A 20,623-nucleotide genomic window follows, 5' to 3' on the forward strand; every position below is an offset into this window, starting at 1 on the left:
TATTTAAAATATAAGCAAACAGATCCCTAATATTCAATACCATGTATTTATTTTTAAAACACTTCTCTAAGACGTCCAAGATACATTGTGAAAAAAGCAATTTACAAAACATGGATTGTATGATGTCATTTGGTAGAAAATGTACATATATGTTTATATGTATATAAAGATACACACATACATATGTAAGTATACATATATACACACATATATAAAAGCTGGAAGGATACCAAAAAAAGAAAAAGACATAGCAGTGGTTTTATCTAATAATGGGAGTAGGTAATGAGAGTGGGTTCAGAGGGAGTGGGGCAGCTTTTGCTTTTCTGGTTATGCCCTTCCATGCTGCTTAAATGCTTTTAAAACCATGGCCACACAAGAAGAACAAAATCTTCTAAGGCAAACATTTCCAAGACCTAATTCAAGTCCACAATATCTCCTTGAGGCAGGACAAAAATACAGTCGTGGAGACAGAGCAGCTTCTGTACTTACTACAAGGCTAGCTTTAGAATAACTGTACTACTGACCATCAGGACAGAGGGTTACTAATGGCTCAAACGATAAACGTATATGGAAGCACTTTGCAATCTGTAAAGTTCCATACAAATGTAATACGATATTCTCAATAAAAGATTAGTAATATAATATATAAAAGATTAGTACCATATTTTAGTAAAAGATTCCAAAAATCTGATTAAGCATTAGAAGCTAGCTTTAATAGATGTTTGAAAAATAAACAAATGTGTTTTGTTGCCTAAACTTAAGCAAACTCTAACAGCCTCTTAAGTATGGCCTTTGCTATTGAACTACGTAAAATAAAGGACAGAAAAAGGAACAGAAAAGTAAGTTCTTTAATCTCCTTACATCACTAGAAATTAGAATTTACGATCTCTTTATATAATTTCACTTCAAAACATCCAAACATGCCAGCCAGAAGAGCTCTTTAATTATGAACCCCTCCAAAAACAAACACACACATTCATATGCACACACAGATACACAGTCAGAGATACCCAGGACTAATGAGGAGGAAGGAAGTATAAGATAAACAGATATCCATGCACTAAGGTAAAAAAAAAAATTAATATATGCATAATAAATGTAATACACACAAACCTCTCTAATAGCAACTCTACCTAGAACATTTCCTCCAAAGATTCTTTTGTATTGTCTTTGTAAAATGTTTCAAAAAATTCTTTAAGAAGATTAAAACATTACATTCATATTAGCACTTGACTCTCATGAACATAAAACATTTCTAAAAATAATACAGGAAGATTTTTGTAAGATACCAAATTCTAATATCAGATCATTATTATTTCTGTGGAGTTCAATATTAACTCAACTATATACTGTGATAGAATCCTGAAATTGGGCCTTTAAAAAGCAGTTCTTGATGATCATACGTTCATGGATCTCTTTGAGAATGAGGTAAGAGTTACAGATGGCCTCCTCAGAGGGGGAAAAAAAATACATAAATACATTTACATACACTTTTAGTTGATTGAAGAACCCTTTTTGGCTATCTATACACTGTTGGGGATTCACTGGAGACCCGAGCACCCTAGGGTCTCATCTTCATCTATAAACTATAGGCCCTTTCATAAAAATGAAGCAGGCTTTAGTTTTATTGCCAGTTGACTCTTAAAACAGGATGCTAAAACCTCTTCCTGATCATGCATTAAAATCAACTTTTCTCCCCTGAAGGAAACGAAGCACAGAGTGTAATGTCGTACTTATTAAAAAAAATATCAGGAGCGAAGAAAAGAAAGGCAACTTTAATGATCTTAGCAAATTGAAAGGAAGTAGGCTATTATTTCCTGGCCCAGGTCCTTGAAATCTCTAAAACTGTTAAAAGTGTACTTCTTTACAAAAAGGAAAGAGTTCATCTTAAATAACATGAAACTACATTTCATGTATATTTCAAATATTCTATAACCCATGAAAACTAAATATTACTAATTCAATGTACTATCGCAAAACTTGCCTATGCATACCTAACAGCCTGAAGAATGAGAAAGCTATTAATACACTGATTTGGGGTTTTATTCGTTTGTTTTGAAGGATGGGCAGCCAGAGAAAATATCTGTTATAACTTAGTATCCACACGCAAATTAGGCATTAAACTGATTTTTTTCATTTTCCCCTATCTCATCAAAGTATTATAATAGAGAAACTGTTTTCTAGATCAAGGGAAAAATATGTAAGCTATTTTTCTAAATAAGTGTATCTTTCCCTGTTAAACATCTACTTAGCATTCTCACTTTCATTCCTCTCTCTCCCTCCCTCTCACTCTCATCATTTCTGAGGAATATCTTCCTTAAAAAATGGCATGGGGCTTCCCTGGTGGCGCAGTGGTTGAGAGTCCGCCTACCGATGCAGGGGACACGGGTTCGTGCCCTGGTCCGGGAAGATCCCACATGCCGCGGAGCGGCTGGGCCCGTGAGCCATGGCCACTGAGCCTGTGCGTCCGGAGCCTGTGCTCCGCAACGGGAGAGGCCACAACAGTGAGAGGCCCGCATACCAAAAAAAAAAAAAAAGCATGATTTAGGGAGTTATTAAACACTGAATTCTTAATAATTCAGAACTGTCATCATAAACATTAATTATTTTAACAAAGCTGAAATAAAGTCATGCCTTTAAGGGCAAGAAGAATAATAATAAGGAACAATAACAGGCCTTTACTGGAGCCACCCACAAAAGTGCCTCATCAAAATAGCTATGTAGAGATACTGGATCCTACCCTACCTAAACGGCCTCAAGCAGGTATGAGTGTGTGTGTGTGTGTGTGTGTGTGTGTGTGTGTGTGTGTGTGTGTGTGTGTGTGTGTGTGTGTGTGTGTGTGTACACATGCTTTATATACTTTATTTCCTAGTCCCCTTTCTTGATAAGACTGTCAGATAGTACTTTTTTAGTATACTTGCCTCTAGAACTTCACAGTGCCATACCAACCATATTAAAACTATATCGCATTCAAAGTTTTTAAAATTGCATCGAAAATAGTCCAGTTATCATTCTGAAGAGAAACAGTCTAATGAACTGTCCTAGGAATTTCTGGACATGAATTGCATGGCAACTATTTGATTTCATGAATTGCATGGCAACTCCTATTTGATTTCTTCAAATTGTGAAGTAAGATTTTAAGATATACCACTGACTTAATAACAGCTTTTCACTGAGGAAAAAAATCACTACACTAATTCTTTTCTTTGTTCAAATTATAAATTAAGAAAAAATTAACTGATTTACCACCTCCTTACAGAAACTTAGCAAAAAACTCCTAGGAGAGAACACAGGCAAAACGTTCTCTGACATAAATCGTGCAGTTTTCTTAGGTCAGTTCTCCAAACTACAAACACACACACATATACAACTAATCAATTCTAGGTCAATTCAACAAATGCTTTAGTTTTGGTCTTTATACATCCACAATAGCTTCTGAATTACTGTTAAGGTCTCCTCACTGAGTTCCCTACCTAAAGTCTCCTCCTGGTAGAAGAAAATAAATTTAAAAATAACTTATGAGATAATCAGGGAAATTGGAACACTGACTTGATATTTGATTATATAGAGGAATTACTGTTAAATTATTTAGGCATAATGATGAAATTGTGTTTATTCAAATAGATAGTAAGACACATAGATATACATAGATATGTGTGTATATATACATGAATACATTGATGATATTTCATGGTTTATAAAAGCTGATGTTAATATTTCAGTAGTATAAATTGTACTATGGTATGTATTCATTTGTATATATACATATACACATACACATATAATTTTAGGATGCTTTCTCTTTTACATACTGAAATTTTTAGGATTTAAATTATATAATTCCTGATATTTGCCTCAAAATAATCCGTGGCAGTAAAATGAAAAGATGAAACAGATGAAATAAGAGCCTGAATGCTGATAACTGAAGTTAGATATTTGGAATATGGACAGTCGTTATACAATTCTTACCACTTATATATATGTTAGAAATTTTTCATAATAAAAAGTTTAAAGACAAACAAATAAAATATTCCACTAAAAAACTAAGTGCCTACTCGTTGATGTTTCTCCCCAAATCCTCCAGGCAGATTCAGTCTATTGAGGCTGCTATTCCAGTTCTATTATAGTTACCACCATTAAATGATTTTCCATTAGGCTAGAGATAGTGGACTCCATAAGGTCAAGCACTGTGTCTTATTCATTTTGGTTTCTCCAGAGCCTAGCACAGAGTCAAGCAAAATGTCAGCACTTAATAAATGTTTACTGAACCTAAATGAAAAAAGAGACAGAGTACAGACAATCTCATCTGACTGTGCCATTTTGCAGAAACCACTGTTTTTTCCCACGTCATTTACTTGTTAGTAACAACCATAAATCAAAAAGGATTGAAACCGTATATCTAATATTCCTGCAACATCATTATAGAAGTACTGTCTAACTCTGAGCAACTTATTTGGAGACTTATCAATGACTCAACAATGTTTTACAGCTATATGCTTCAATATTGTTTAATTACCAAAACTGGTTTTGCAAATATCTAGAGGATCTCCAATTAACATCAAAGATGTTATGAGATTCTTACAGAAAGTTAATTTTAAATCATTTTAATACGCATGCAGAAAAAATCTGTAAGATTATACACCAAACAGTGGTTAATTTCTGGAGATGTGCTGTCCAATACAGTATCAACTAGCCATATGTGGCTATTTAAATTTAATTAAAATGATATTATACAAAGTTTAAAATTTAGTTCCTCAGCTGTACTAGCCATATTTTAAGGGCTCATTGGCCAAATATGACTAGTGGCTACCATACTGACAGCACAGATATAGAACATTTCCATCATCGCAAACAGTTCTACTGGATGGTGCTACTGATTTTAGTGTGCTGATCTTGTAACCTGCAACATTGCTGAATTCATGTATTAGCCCTAGTAGCTTTCTTTGGGATTCTTTAAGATTTTCTATATATCAGATCATGTCATCTGAGAAGAGAGATAGTTTTACTTCTTCTTTTACAGTTTAGATGTCTTTTATTTCTTTCTTATTTAGTTGCTCTGGCTAGAAGTTCCAGTACAACGTTGAATAACAGTGGTGAAAGCAAGCATCCTTGTCCTGTTCCTAACCTTGGGAGGAATGCTTTCAGTCTTTCACCACTGACTATGATGTTCACTGTAGGTTTTTCATAACTGATCTTTACTATGTTGAGAAGTTCCCTTCTATTCCTAGTTTTCTGAGTGTTTTGATTATGAAAGTGTGTAGAATTTTTCAAATGCCTTTCCTGCATCAATTAAGATGATCGTTTGTGTTTTTTTCCCTTTGCTCTATTACTGTGATATATTACAATGACTGATTTTCTTATGTTGAACCAAACATCATTTCTGGGATAAATCCCCCTTGGTCATTGTGTTTACTCCTTTTAATATGCTGTTGTGTTTGGTTTGGTATTATCTTGTTGGGGATTTAGCAGGCATTTCTTTTTATAACAATTATAGAAAATATTATAAAAATACAGAGTTATAGCTCATTATTTTTTAGTTAGTGAGAATTATTTTTTAATTAAGTGAAGAGAAAATGTATATATCTTTAAGCTATTCTATTGAACACTAAAAATTAAACTTAAGTGAGAGGAAAAATTGTCCCTTTTTATGTCAATGATAAGTTTTACTAACCTCTTACAAGTGTTCAATTTTAAAGATGTTGCTTTTTTAAGTATAATTTTTTATATACCTACAAATATATAATGAATCACTAAAATATGGCCTATGGGATAAATACAGCATCTTCAATAATTCTAAGCCTACTGCAAAAAAGATAAAGTAATATAAAAATACTTTACCCCTTCATAGAAAACTTTAGCACAGTCCTTTGCTAATTTTCCAAAAAATAATACACTGAGGGTGTTGATATCCGAATTTGAATTTTCTTGTTCTGTGGAGAAACACAGACACACAGAAAAACACTTTAGATATAAAGGTGTTCTAGACAAGAAAATTGATGACAACTAAATTCTAAAAACTATAGATAATTCAAAATATAATTATGAAGAAGAGTAATTAAAACGTTTAAAATTCACTTGTAGTTTACTCTTAACACCTTAAGTATCATAAAAATAATGTATAGAATGCTACTAGGTGTTAAAACCAAAATTATAACTAGTTGCACCTAAAATACGTTTTACAAATTTCTGTAAATACTACATTAACATCATATAATGACCACTTTCAATTTATTTTCACATGGTTATGATCAAAAGAACTGAATAAGTTACAATTATTCAATTTTTATAGTGTATAACATATCACTCCCCAAATACTTCATTTTTACTGATCTTCTGGTAATCTATAATTATTAGAACATGAAGTTTTAATCTAGGGACGTGTGTTCTTCTCCCCCAGCACCCGCATGTTGAAGAATAAAAGAGCATGTGTGTGTAAAAACCAAGCTATTTGTGATTTTGACAATGAAAATTACTAGGAAAAGAAGAAACAAACATTTTACAGTAATCTCATTTGTATATTCTAGGCTTTGATAATGTCCATAATCTTCATTCTTCAGAGGCCACCTCCTAGAACCACTGAAGCAAGTCCAAATACTAAGATTCAATTACTATATCATCGGAGGGAGGTCACATTAATATAAGCTTTCAAACATTCAACTACTCGAAGAAACTGCCTTTATATCAGACTTTCATGTATCTATGAAGTACATGAAAGATCTTTCTAAAATTTGCAGTGTTACTTAAAACTCCTGAATCTGCTACTTTATCACCAGCAATGAAACAACTACATCTGTCTATTGCCTCCTTTCACTTACCTCTTTCATCCAACTCCTCGAAACAAGTATATACATAAACTGAAACACTAATGTTCCTTAAAAACAAAAACACAATGGCTTCTAATCAAGATATAACTTACTTCTTTAATATCTTAAATGACCTATCAAATGTCTATTTCTGGCCATGACAGAGTAACAGGGACGGGATTTGCTCTCCGGCCTTAAAGCAACTAGAGAAGTAAGAAAATATATATAAAACAACAGTTTTCAGACACTGGACAACAGTAAGTGCAGGTAAGTGATCTCTTTGAGATGCAAAACAAAGCAATAGCCCCAGCTTACTTCCTGGAAAGAGTTTCCAGGCAGCAGAAAATGGAGGTAAAAATCCAAAGAAAGCCCAACAGCCTCACTGAATTCAGAAGAGTTCAGATTTGAGGACAGCAAGGCAGCTAGAATCTGCATGACATGGTGCTGAAAGGAAGACAGCAGCATAGATAGATGAGAGCGCTCTGGAGATGGGTGCCTTCTGGTCTTTGGTTGAGTACTGATCTACAAAAGCATGGGAGGAAAGGGATTAGAACCACTTGAAAGAAACAGGCAGAACAATTCTGAGACTCACACAGGGCTGTGAACTGTTCTGGTTCCAACCAGCCAGAGTGGAATCCTCATTCACAAAACACATAGTTAACTTGTCAGAAGGGCACTTCCTTAGTGATAAGGGCAAATTAGCCCCCAAATAAAGGCTGCTCTAGATCCATCCTACCAAAGCTAATCAAACTGATTCCAAGAGAATTTACAGTATTCCAAAACAAAGACAAATAATATATAAAGGATTACAAATAAATCCAATATTTGATAATATAAAATTCTAAATGTCCAGGATCCAGTTAAAAAACTGCCAACCATACAGAAAGGAAAAACACATAAGGATTGGGGCAGGGGGCAGGGAATCAATAGAAAAAAACTCAGAAATGACAGCGATGACAGGATTGCCAGAGAAGATTTTGGAACAGTTATTAAAGGTACATGTTCAAGGAAGTAGAAGAAAATAGATGAGGAGAACTGGCAGATATGAAAAAACTCAAGATGCACTTCCAGAGTTGAAAAATATAATATTAGAAGCTAATAGTACAGTGATTGGAGTTAACAGCAGATTAACAGACAAGAAATGTTACTGAAAACTGGAAAATAGAGAAAAATTAATGAAAAGAAAGGCCGATTTTAAAGATCAGTAAAATAAATCTCTAGCCAGAATGATCAGAAAAAAAAGTGAGAGAGAGAGAGAGAGAGAGAGAAAATAGTCTCAAATTATCAAATCAGTGAAATGGGACACCACTACAGATCCTACCAACATTAAAAGCATATAAAAAGTATATTATGAATGACTTTATGCCAATATATCTGACAACCAAGATGACCTGATAAATTCCCTTAGAAACATAAATTACCAATCACTGCAGGAAAAGACAGATTCCTATCATATTTTTCATAAATTTAACAAAATATTAGCAAATCATACCTAGGAATATATAAAAGGATAATACATCAGGCATACCACCATATCCTGCTCTATTTGTCTACAAACCACATTTCTATCAATTATTACTTTATATAATTATTTGCTGAATTTATTTATTCCCCTACAATGTAAACTCCATGAACGCAAGAACGTTGTTTTGGTCACTGCTATATTCCCTGTACTTAGAACAGTGTCTGATATATATCTGGTTTTCAATAGTTGTAGAAATGTGGTTCAAAGTTTGTTTCCCATTCACTGCTGTAGACCATTCTTCATTCATTCAACTAATTTCAGACTTCAGATGAGATTTACTTTGGTCCCCAAGTATTCTAAACTCTTACCAGGATTATTTAAGGGTTACTAGGAAGAAGAATTCTCTCTCATGTAACTACACTTGGGTAAGAAATAACATGCTGAAAGTAGCATTTTCTTAAAATTTGCTAAGCTGTTTGGGTCACATTAGTGAAACTAGAAGTCGGGGGATGAGTTGGTTATTGTAATAGTCTAGATAGGACGTTAAAGGAATCTGAAGTATAACAGAAGCAATGGGAGAATGGGGAGAGGACAGACTTCGGAGAAAAAAATTTAGAGAGGAAAAGAATAACTTTTCATTCCATAGATTTTTACACTAGAAATGATTTTTGTGCTTATGTGTGTATGTATACATACACAAAGTTACCCATTTCCAGATTACAAGCAAAAAGTTAAGCAGAAATGGTCTTCTTACATACCTTGTAGTTCAATCTTCAAAACAGCTCTTCTGTTTCCACCATAAGTTAAAGAAGAGATAAGTGAGAGTTTTCCCTGAAACGAGAGAAAAACAGTTACACAGAAAAGCCAAAAGAGATTATAATACCAAGATACAAGTAAAAATTAGAATAAATTTTTTAATTTGCTTTATTCATCATTACAAAATACTGGAAAGAATCCAAGTACTGCTACACTGGGGAATGGATAAACAGACTGTGATGGAATTCTAGCAACCAATAAAAAGTAATACTATTGGGCTTCCCTGGTGGCGCAGTGGTTGAGAGTCCACCTGCCGATGCAGGGGACACGGGTTCGTGCCCCGGTCCGCGAAGATCCCACATGCCACGGAGCGGCTGGGCCCGTGAGCCATGGCCACTGAGCCTGTGCGTCTGGAGCCTGTGCTTCGCAACGGGAGAGGCCATAACAGTGAGAGGCCCGCATACCGCCAAAAAAAAAAAAAAAAAAGTAATACTATTGATAAACTCAACAACCTGAAGAATCTCAAATGTCTTGAGTGAAAGAAGTCAGAATCGAAAGGCTACCTACTGATACCTGTAACATATAATACTGTACATCAACTATATTTCAATTAAAAAAATAAAAGGCTACATACTGTATGATTCAATTTACATGGCATTCTTGAAAGGCAAGAATACTGTATACTCTCAGAAAACTGGTCAAAAGTGGTTGCCAGGGATTGAAATTAGGGTAGCAGCTGACTCTAAAATTTTTTGGGGGAGGGTGATCATCTGTTCTATAGCTTGATTATGGTTGTAGTTATACGTTTTTATATATCTCTCAAAACTCACAGAACTGTATAGTAAAAACAATGAATTTCACAGTAAAATGTATTTAATAAAATTCAAGAAACATAAATATGTTTCTTGAGATATCTACAGACACGTGCAGGTTAGACAAAGGAATTTAAGAATTCAAACTGACATTTTACTTATATATAAAAGGGTTTATTTTAGTAACACTAATAAAAGTACTAGAATTTAAAAAATATTTCATTTAAATGCTTCTATATCAAACACACAAAATAAGAGAAGAATGATAAAGTTAGATACAGCTCAGTAATAATTAGTATTAATGACTTGTCACAAAGAAAAGGAATCTAATCACAGCACTTTATTAATAAATACAGGTATGCAAGAAACATCATCCGAATCAACCAAATGCAAAATGAGTTTACAAATACTAACAAGCATTTGATTAGGAATTTAAATTCAATGAAGTAGAGAAGACCAACTGTAATACGTAATACTCTATTTCATATGAAACAAAATATAAGGAAAATGGAAAATAAACAAAGGAATAAAAGATAAATGTCTACATGGAGAATATTGATTAGAAGGGCAAAACTGAAGTGTGGCATTATTTCTCCTTCTTTTACTATCAGACCCATTTTATCAGTAAGTCCCTTACCTCCTTCCCAGCATTCTTAACTTTGTCCAAAACTTAAATATACAATAACTAAAATTAAAAATTCACTAAATATGCATACAATATTGGATATAACCCCAAAAAAAGTTCAGTAAACTTAAAGACAGAACAATAGAAATTCCACAATCTGAAAATCCCTCAGCCAAAAAAGAAAACAAAAACAAAATAGTACTGAAGAAAAACAAACTACCTCAGAGACCAGAAGTACAGTATCAAACAGCCCAACATACAAACATACATGTAACCGACATCCAGAAGGAGAAATGAGTAATAATACACTAAAAAAGAAAAAAATCCAAGGAACATTAGCCAATAATATCCCTAATTTGATGAAAAACATTGACTTGTGGATCCAAGAAGCTCAGTTACCTACAAGCAAGAGAAATTCAAAGAAAAACCACACCTAGGCACTTGACAATCCAACTGCTGAAAACAAAAGACAACTATTCTGAGTTATGAAAATTCTTACCTCGATATATTTCCTGCTATAATCACAACCTGGCTGTAGGTATCTGAAATCTACTTTGTGTAATTTACTTAGCAGATCAACTTCAGGCAGTCCTTTGACTTCTTTTATTAATTCAAGTGGCATATCAGATCTGCTTCACAGTGCCGTGGAAAGCAAATTCAGTTAGGGAAGTTGATAGCTTACTGCTGAAAACACAAAGCCCAGTGTTTTATCCAAAATGTAGTCAATAATTTGCTTTAAGCTTCTTTGATTTAGTTTTGCTTTTCCTTTCCTTTATGTTAGTCATCACTGTTGGGGGAGAGGGAGGAAGGATGGATTATGCTATAATTTTATTACAGGGATCAATACACGCATCCTCCTAAGGCATTGAAACTTAACCTTTTTTTATTTAGTTTTATATTTAAAGAACTACTTCTAAAAGCCAGTTTTAGGATCTGTACACACTGCACTAGCAATTGCCTTTACCACTGTGCTTTAAAATGTACAAACTATGGGGAAGGGAAGGGAGGTTGAAAAGTTTTGGGTTTGGTTTTTAATCCCTTTGGCAGTTTTAATATTGTGTGGGCAAATTGTGCACGAAAAGCTTATTACTCCAAAATATATCAGTTGCCTCCCCCCCTCCAGCCCCTATGCAATCGAAAGAAACGACTATTGAACTGATGTTAACTTGTGCATTGCAGATTCAATCTTTTTTCTCAAACTTCTTGCCTGGGACACGAACTAGTGTCGATATTTAATTTTAGTGTGTGCCCACCAAGCTTCTCCAAGCCAGCTGGCCGTCTAGAGGGCGGGGGTCCTGCATTAACTCAAGTCAGCTGCTCACAAAACGCCAAGCAAGATGGTCAACACAGCAAGCTCACAAGAAAGACAAGTACGAACAGTTTCTCTGCAATAACTTCTCCAAATTTTTATCTAAACTAAATCAGCCTCTTCATAATACTGGTTCAGGTCCCGACTCACCTTGTACCCAAGCAACGAACTCCAAACGTACTTGGAAATTGACCAGCGCTCTAAACAGAAACCCGGAAGAGTTCAGACTGGCGCGCCCGTGACGTCACACGCACGCTAGCAACCCAATCCTACGCATGCGTACACAGTCGGTAGGCGGGGGTAATCTGCCCCTTGCTCCTGGGCGCTTGGAAAGACGAGTTGCGAGACGGTTTCCAGGCCTAAAATGCCCTGGAAGTTTCACGGAACACCTAGAGGGTGCGGTACTTGGGGAAGCGTGAGGCGGCTGTACTTCTCCCGCTCCCCGAATTTCCTCCGCTCCCCTTAGCCCCGCCCCCGCCTATTTTGGGCAAACCGTGTGGGGGAGGGGTGTGCGGGGCGGTGGGAGACGGGAACGCTATGCTCTGTGGTTCCTAAATCCTGTAGCCAATGAAAAGCCTTTCCAAAACCAGAGCGGGTTTTAAGATTCCGTTTGGTAGGCTGGAAGTTCCTGTGGGCAGGGCCCTTATTTTAGCTTCCATTTCTCTCCCCCTAAAAGGAAGCGCTCAAATGCAGCTTTTACAGTGAAATAATTCCACCAATGAGTAATGCTACTTTTCAGACAGATTTGATTAACCACTTTGTTTATAGGGCTATGATTTTGTGCTATAATTAATGAGACATTGTTAAATGTGAATCCTCTGCTAATTTCTGATTTATGCCTCCAGTCATTTGATTTAAGCGAAACCACCTCAGTCCAAAACTATAATGAAATGAAGAATTACATAAATATTTCCAAGCCTATTTGGACTAAAATATCTGCCGTACATATATATTTGCAGGAAGAAATAGCTAACTATATTTAAAGAAAGTATTTTTTTCAGCAGGAAGCACTTGGTGTTAGTCCATCTTCCCTTTCTCTCCCTCCCCTGATTCATATATCACCAGTTGTGGTAACAGTCTGAGCTCAGCAGCTGGCCATTAGAGGAAAACTTTCCTAAGTAAGGCTTAGATCCTCTCCTTGTTCCTACCCTGGTCTCTACCAGCTCATAAAATCTGTTCTTGCCTAAGTGAAGCCCTCCACCTTGGCCCTGGATCCTTGCCATGTTCATTTCACCTGTCATAAATTACATATCTTCTCTCAACCTATTTTCAACTTTTCCTTCTTATTCTTTGTGTTGATCTGAAACAAAGAAACTACCGGATAATTCTCCAGCAAAGATGGGTTTATTTGGGATCAGCAGAGCATGGCAACTCAGGGTCTGCAGCCAGGGGGAGACATGCAAGACCCAGACTGGCAAGGGAAGAAGAAAGCTGATACAGAGGGGGAAAGGGAGTTGTGAGGGTTTTAGTAAACAAAGAGTCCATGGCTTTTCATTGGCTGAGTCTTTGCCGGGAAAGAAGTCTTTCTTCTTCCTGTTGAGGTCAGCAGGGTGTGAGAGCTCCCTCTTCTGGTTTCCCAACTCTATTTAATTGAGGTTTCTGTTTATTAATTTTTTACATTTGCCGTTGGCATTAAACACATTCTTCCACAGCCTAAGCTTACTAAGGGCAAGGAGAATTGTTTACTATTGTATGCATAAAACTTGAGCAGTTCTGTAGGTGCTAAATATTTGTTGAATAAATGAATGTTCAGGAAAAAATTTTCTCTTTCCTCACCTCTAGCTTCCATCATTCCATTTCACCCCCAATTCTACCCTATTAACACTGAAATTGCCTTTCCAAGATAACTGAAGACCTCTTTGTTGCTAAGCCAAAAGGATACTTTTTAGTCTTTCTTACTCATCTTTTTAAAAAGTATTTTCATTTTGCTACTGTAACTGAGCAGGACCCTATGAGGCCTTCCAGGGACAGGACCCACCCCCCCCACCCCCCACCGCCAATGTCCTTCACCTGCTTCTTGTCTGTAGAAAACCTTTAGCCAAACAATAAATTCAATCAGAGAAATGAGAAAATGCAGAAACAAAGGAAAATAGTCAAATAAGACAAAATAATGATGGTTTAGCCATTAAACAAAGTTAAGGACCTTTGGCTCCTCCTTAAAGGCTATAGAAAACATTCTGAGCCATATCCTTTGAGCTGTCTTGCAGATAGTGAAACGCCCACCAGGTGGAAGATGTTAACTGTATGCTGCCCACAAGCATGTAGACCCCCAAACCAGTTGGAACCAGAAGGTTGATGATGTTGATGCCCAGTTACCTCACCACCAACCAATTGGAAGAATGTCCATGTACTGATCATGTGCCCCCAAACCCTCTCCTCAGCATGTAGCCCTTTTCCTCTTTACCCTGTATAATCTCCAAGCAAAACCTAGGGAGTTGGGAGTTGGTTCTTTGGCCATAAGTCCACCTTCTCCCCAGGACTGCTAGCTTCCTCAATAATGCTATCTTTCCTTTTACCCAATATTTGCCTCTCAGTATTGGATTCTTGAGCAATGAGCAGCCAAGTTTGAGTTTGGTAACACTACCACATGTTCTTAGTTTTTCTCTTATCCTCCATCAACTGAACCTTTCAAAGTTTTCTTTTTTCTTTCCTATTTAGCCTGTAAATGTCCATATCCCACTGTGATGCAGATATCTAACAGAAGTGTACATAACTGCTTTTTTTGTTGTGATTGTTCTCAATTACTCTAGAACCCAGGTGTTCCCTACATATCCAAGTAACTTCCAGTCTTGTTTCTTCTTCACAACCTCCCAATTAGTGGCAGAGCTGGGGATGCATCTGGCTCCAGATCCTATACTTCTTTCCCTGACATTAGCAATTAGTTTGTCCTACCAATGAAGAAAATTGAACATGAAATACAGCATAATTTAAGACAATAAAAGGAGAAAAAAAAGAAACTGAATCAACTAGACAAGGTTACTGAACTCATATAATGCCAAAACAATCCATTATTGTTTTTCTACATCCATTGAAGCAGCATAAAAAGCTACTCCAAGACTAATAATTAATGTAATAGCTATTACAAATTATAATTTTTAAACATGCGGAGAAGAAAGTTTTGGTATAAAATCTACCATGTAAAAATTTTCAATTTTTAAGAAAAGTTAAAATGAGATTCTCACTAATAAATAATGAGCACTAAAAGAATTTTTTTAATTGAGAAAAGCATAAATATAAGGATTCAGTGCTGTTATTCTCAGTAATTGACCAAAATGAAAGAAATTAATCTACAAATTTCTGGTACTTTTTATCTCTTATTAGCATTTTTAAACTGCTTTTTAATATTTACTTTTTAATGTTGAAATTTTGAACTGAATTTTCTAGACACCCAACACTTCAATTTTATTTCCTTTGCATTTCATTAATTGTGGGGCCATTAACCCATTCCTATTGCAATCAACTATCTTCCTGCAAGCATTTGTTATCATGTTGCATCCCAACAGCTTGACAATATCATGTTCTACTTATTCCTGAGATTTCCCAACAGTAATATCTAGGCTACATTGTTTAGCATTCATTTCCTCATAATTCAATAGCATTTCTGTCCAATCCTATTGAACATCTCAATAAATGTATAAAATTCTATTTCTAAAGCATCAAATTTTTATATTGTTATACAGTTGAACCAAGATATCTCAAACAAATTTATATTTCAAGTATAAATTTAAATATGTAATAGGTATGTAATCACAGTGCATATTAGGAAAACAACAGATCTTTTTAGACATAATATTGAGTATCACAAATTGGGGAAAAAAAATCAATGTCTATTGAAGAGATTGCCCAATAACATGTATTTTAGTAGTATTTTTAAAAATTTACATATGACTTCCAGTTTTCTTCAAACGAAATTCAGTGAAAAGCCCTGTCTGAGAGGAATACTAAGGGACAAACCACACACTAAGGAAAAAGTGAATGGCTGGAAACAGAAAATAACAGCCTAAAAGCCTAGTTAACATTACAGGGATACACATGTGTGAAGCAAGGCTGCACTAAGCAAGAAGGGCCATGATTTTATCATGAAGAAGAGTGGGATATTCTCTGCTGGACCATGCCATGAGGCACGTAAGTAACTCATAGTGTCTAAGAGGCACAGGGTTGATTGAGACAGGCTGTCTCAACAGAGATAATCTTCAGTTAAGTTACACCAAAGATATATATTGAGATGAAAAAAGCCTGCATTCACAACATCAACATGAGTTAATTCAGAATAAGATTCTCTGACAAAACCGTTTATAGAAAAAGCAAAACAAAGAAACAAACAAACCAAAAACCCCCCAAGATCCCCAGGTGCCAATGTGTGGGAAGAACCACGTTGCCTAAGAAAATGGTTGGTTCTTCAAGTTTCTCTGTAGAGGTGGGGAAGAGGGAGAAATTGAGAAGGAACCAGCAAAAAGCCAGAGGGTATGCATGATTCCCTGAAGAGATGTCATTTTTTGATGCCTGTGCTGTCCTTCATTCACCCATTCAAAAAAAAAATCTTTAATAAGGTAAAGTTATTGAGATCACAGGAAGTAAGGAACTTGGTCTATGTTCAGATTGATACAAGTATAATTGAGGCAGCACACACAGAAGAGAGATAAAGAAAAATAAGAGGGAAAGACCTGCTGGAAATGAACAGACATGAAGAATAGATTAGTCAAAGGGGAACTTTCAACTTCTTAACACTGTAGACGAATGTAACTTCTTAACACTGTATGCCTTGAGTTTAGAGTCCCCATTTTCTGAATGCCCTATGCTTTATACCATGTGGATATGTCCTAGAAAATCCTGCAATACTACTCACATATAGAACTTTATATCTATTTAATCTTAGACTAAAAAATTGTGTTGATGGCTCGTTTTAGAAAGACTCTGGTCCAGTTCTGAAAGTTGGAGAGTGTGGTAGCAGGTAGCAGTATGTAATCTGATATTTTTCTCTTTTGTTCCCATCTTTTTTGAGTGATCAAAAATGGGCACATTTTTAAAACCTTTATAATGAATAGTTTTGAATAATGGAAAATTGATTAGGAGGTTGCATGTTTTTTTAAATTCATCATGGTTATTTGGAATAATTGAGAACCATGTGCTTTAGGTTCAAAATGCATTTTTAACACAAAAAGACATTTTGTACCTTTGTCAGATCTTTCTTCTATTAGTTTAAATAAAATCTGCATTTATTCATTACCTTCATACATTTTTTTTCAGGAAATGGAAAATTCAACATCATAGAGCCCCCTTGATGAAAATTGAGGGTATCTTATCCATTTTTCACTTGTGTACAACAACGAGAATTTCTATAGCTAAATGACAGTTTTTCTTTTCTCCCTACAATGATAGATTATAGCTACCGTATTAATTAGAGAATAAAATATCATTTGTGTTGGCCCTACTTTTTTTTTTTTTTTTTTTTTTTTTGCGGTATGCGGGCCTCTCACTGTTGTGGCCTCTCCCATTGCGGAGCACAGGCTCCGGACGCGCAGGCTCAGCGGCCATGGCTCACGGGCCCAGCCGCTCCACGGCATGTGGGATCTTCCCAGACCAGGGCACGAACCCGCGTCCGCTGCATCGGCAGGCGGACTCTCAACCACTGCGCCACCAGGGAAGCCCTGACCCTACTTTTATCTAGTCCTCAATAGTAAAACATTAGTCCAAAGTATCTTTCCTATGATTAGAGTGGAATACAAATGATTACCATGTAATCACATTTGAAGAACTTCAGTTTAATTAGGGTATATTCAACCCAGAGTGCAGTGTCAAAGTCTGGCACAGTCAAAGGAATAGAACAGATGGAGAAAAACAAACACTTGACCATTCCTAATTATTTTCATATTAAGGTGGTATAAACGAGTCCAAAGTCTAGAGGCATGTTTGTTTAACAGAGTCTTGTAAGTCTATTAGAATGTAAGGAAATGGTGAAAAGGAAATTTATTCTTTTTGCCTTGTCATTTATATCTGACCATGAAGAATTTTTTATGTACTCCAAGTAATCTGATAATCAATTCTATTCATATTAAACTTACAAATACTAATAACATTAATCTTGATAAATCTCCTCCTTAACTTTTCCTTATATTAAACATTCTTTTCTTTCTATCTCTGCCCATTAGCCTTTATATCAAACCATTCATTCCTCCCTCAGAAAAATCCTATCCTCTTTGCCACAATTACAGATTCAGGAATGAGCATGTGACCCAATGCAAGCCAAGGAGAGACGAAAAGATATTTGATGGGTACTTCTGGGAGAGATATTTTTCCTCTCTCTGTAGTGACAATATGACAAATCAGCCTCCCATCTTCCTGATACAAAGTGAGGAAACATGTAGACTAATTACTCCTGGATGCCATTCCATGACCAGAAAGGAACCAGATTTAAGATGAAGCCAGTCTGTGGTAACTGAGCAGAATGTCAGATTAAAAAAAAAAATTCTGCAAACTTGATAGCCTTAAGCCCTTGAATCAATTAATTCTGAAATTCACATGCCTCTGAATTTCTAGTTATATGAGCTCGTTTCAGTTTTACATGACTGGAAGTTGAAAGAAGGTTTCTTTCAGGCAAGCAGAAGGGAATTCATAGGTACAAGACATCTAACATCACTAATAATCTTCACTTAGCAAAATCTGAGACGAGATGGGAGGATTTTTAAAAAAACAGCCTCTAAGATCTATATTTCCAAAATTCTTATTTCCCATGAATTCCAGACTTATATTTTCAGATGCATGCTAGATATCTCCATTCAGATGTCTAGAAGATATCTCCAACTTTCAAACCATAACAGGCCCAAGAGAGAACTCAGGATGTTATGAAACTCCAAATTGCTCCTTTTTAATATTCCCTAACTCAGTGAACACCACCATCTTCACGCAATTCATTACTCAGGCTAAACCACCTTGAGGATGCCCTTAATTATTCTTCTAACACTCCACAACCAATCTGTAAGTCCTTTGCCTCTGTCTTCAGATCATGTCCTATCCTGGATCCAGGCACTTGCCACCACCTCCATCAAGCCAATTATCTTTCATTGTTACAAAGCAACAGCTTTCTAACTATCATTCTTATCCTCTTACATCCAATTACCCACATAAGATCCAGAGTGATTCTTTAAAAAATATATTCAGAAAATGTCACTTCCCCTTGCAATATCTTTCAATGGTTTTTCATCACACTCAGAAAAATATAATCTGGCCTCTCACCACCTCCACCTTTACATTCAAATATTCTCCTGTCTCTCTGCTAAAATGTACTGACCCTCTGCTGGGTTTGAAACATCCTAAACACACTGAAATTCTCTTCTCCAAATATCCATGAAACTCGCTCTCTTCCTTCAGGTGTCTGCTGAAAAGTCACCTTACCAGAGAGTGCTTTCCTAACCATTTGTTCACTAGTCTTTTACTATCTTGTGTTAGTTTTAAAGCAAATAGGTGACTATATGTTATCAGTCCAAATGACAATGTTTGATCTCCAGATCTGTTGATAACTGATCATCTACTCTTAGACTTTTCAGTAGTAAGAGCTAATCCATTTTTGCTTATGACATCTTGACATGAATTTTGTTTTGTTTTGTTTTTCATTTGCAACGAAATAATTAGTACAAGTTTTTAACTCTCCATGAGTCAAAAACTGAGCTTGGCTATACTATGTAAACCTTCTCCCATTATGGGCTTTGTAAGCTGACTCATCTCTTTTTTTTTTTTTTTTTTTTGCGGTACGTGGGCCTCTCACTGTTGTGGCCTCTCCCATTGCGGCCTCTCCCGCTGCGGAGCACAGGCTCCGGACATGCAGGCTCAGCGGCCATGGCTCATGGGCCCAGCCGCTCCGCAGCATGTGGCATGTGGGATCTTCCCGGACTGGGGCACAAACCCGTGTCCCCTGCATCAGCAGGCGGACTCTCAACCACTGCACCACCAGGGAAGCCCAAGCTGACTCATCTCTTAAACACATAAGGAAAAAACATTCTGCAAGTGACAAATTCCCTCACCAAAAATATCACCAGAACAAACAAACCGCCAAATTTCTAGAAGAAATAAATCCACACAGATACTATATAACTTTCTTAGAAAAGTTCAACCCAGATCAGAGAAAAAAATCAGGCTTCAGATCAGTAATCACAGGAAGTGCTGAACAAGGACATCGGATGAAGATGGCTGACTAAATATAAGCACCCTCTCCAAGCCAAATCACCCTTAAATGGCCATATATATTTTACAAAATGATAAATATAAAGTGGTGATGGAAAACTAGAATACCTTTTATTAATTAGCCATGTAATTTGAAGAATTAGTTAAGTGTATAAAACAGAGAAAAGAGGCTCATGCAAACTACAGCTCAAAAGACATTAGGAGGAGGGCTGAGGGGCAGATGTGAAATGTTTACCAAAGGATGATTCAAGTCCAGAGAAACACATTAGAACAGTTGGGGAGCCCCCCAGAGAAGCGATTATTTGAGTGAATGCATGCGGAATAGCTGGATGGAGCCCTCTCCTTCTCTGGGCATCAGTTGCATTTGCCCTCAGAGCAAAGTGGCGAGGGTCAGTGCCTGCATCACGGAAACCAGACATAATTAGACAGAAATTTCAAGCAGAGTTTACCAGCACTTTATGCCCACGCTCTCCTGAGGCCTGCTCTGGTATCAGAACATACATCCACAGCCAGGCAAGCAGAAATTAGCAAACAAAATTATAAGGAACTAGCAAAAACATCACCAAAAGTTTGAGGAAAATATGCTTTATTAACATGTCACCAAACCCAATTTTTGAAGAAATTAATCTCAATATTTTAGACACCAAACAGAAGACTTTAAAAGGCACAGAGTTA

The 20,623-nt window shown here is 36.1% G+C and overlaps 1 protein-coding gene across 4 annotated transcripts in view; it reads right to left on the reverse strand.

The window, feature by feature from the left end:
* POT1 (protection of telomeres 1) overlaps positions 1 to 11,972 on the reverse strand; it is an 81,708-nt gene extending 69,736 nt beyond the window's left edge. For 3 of the 4 annotated variants that reach the window (XM_082846794.1, XM_082846793.1, XM_082846792.1), the window contains exons 1-4: positions 11,921 to 11,972; positions 10,961 to 11,248; positions 9,027 to 9,099; positions 5,839 to 5,930 (exon numbers count right to left, since the gene is read on the reverse strand). In XM_082846794.1, the coding sequence (XP_082702920.1) occupies positions 5,839 to 5,930; positions 9,027 to 9,099; positions 10,961 to 11,083 (288 nt within the window). In that variant the 5' untranslated portion in view covers positions 11,084 to 11,248; positions 11,921 to 11,972. The remainder of the gene's footprint in view (positions 1 to 5,838; positions 5,931 to 9,026; positions 9,100 to 10,960; positions 11,249 to 11,920) is intronic. The other variant, XM_082846795.1, reaches the window with a different exon arrangement.
* Between the last annotated feature and the right edge of the window lie 8,651 nt (positions 11,973 to 20,623).

Source organism: Leucopleurus acutus (genome assembly GCF_964270905.1).
Source record: "Leucopleurus acutus genome assembly, chromosome: 9".
Taxonomy (NCBI): domain Eukaryota; kingdom Metazoa; phylum Chordata; class Mammalia; order Artiodactyla; family Delphinidae; genus Leucopleurus; species Leucopleurus acutus.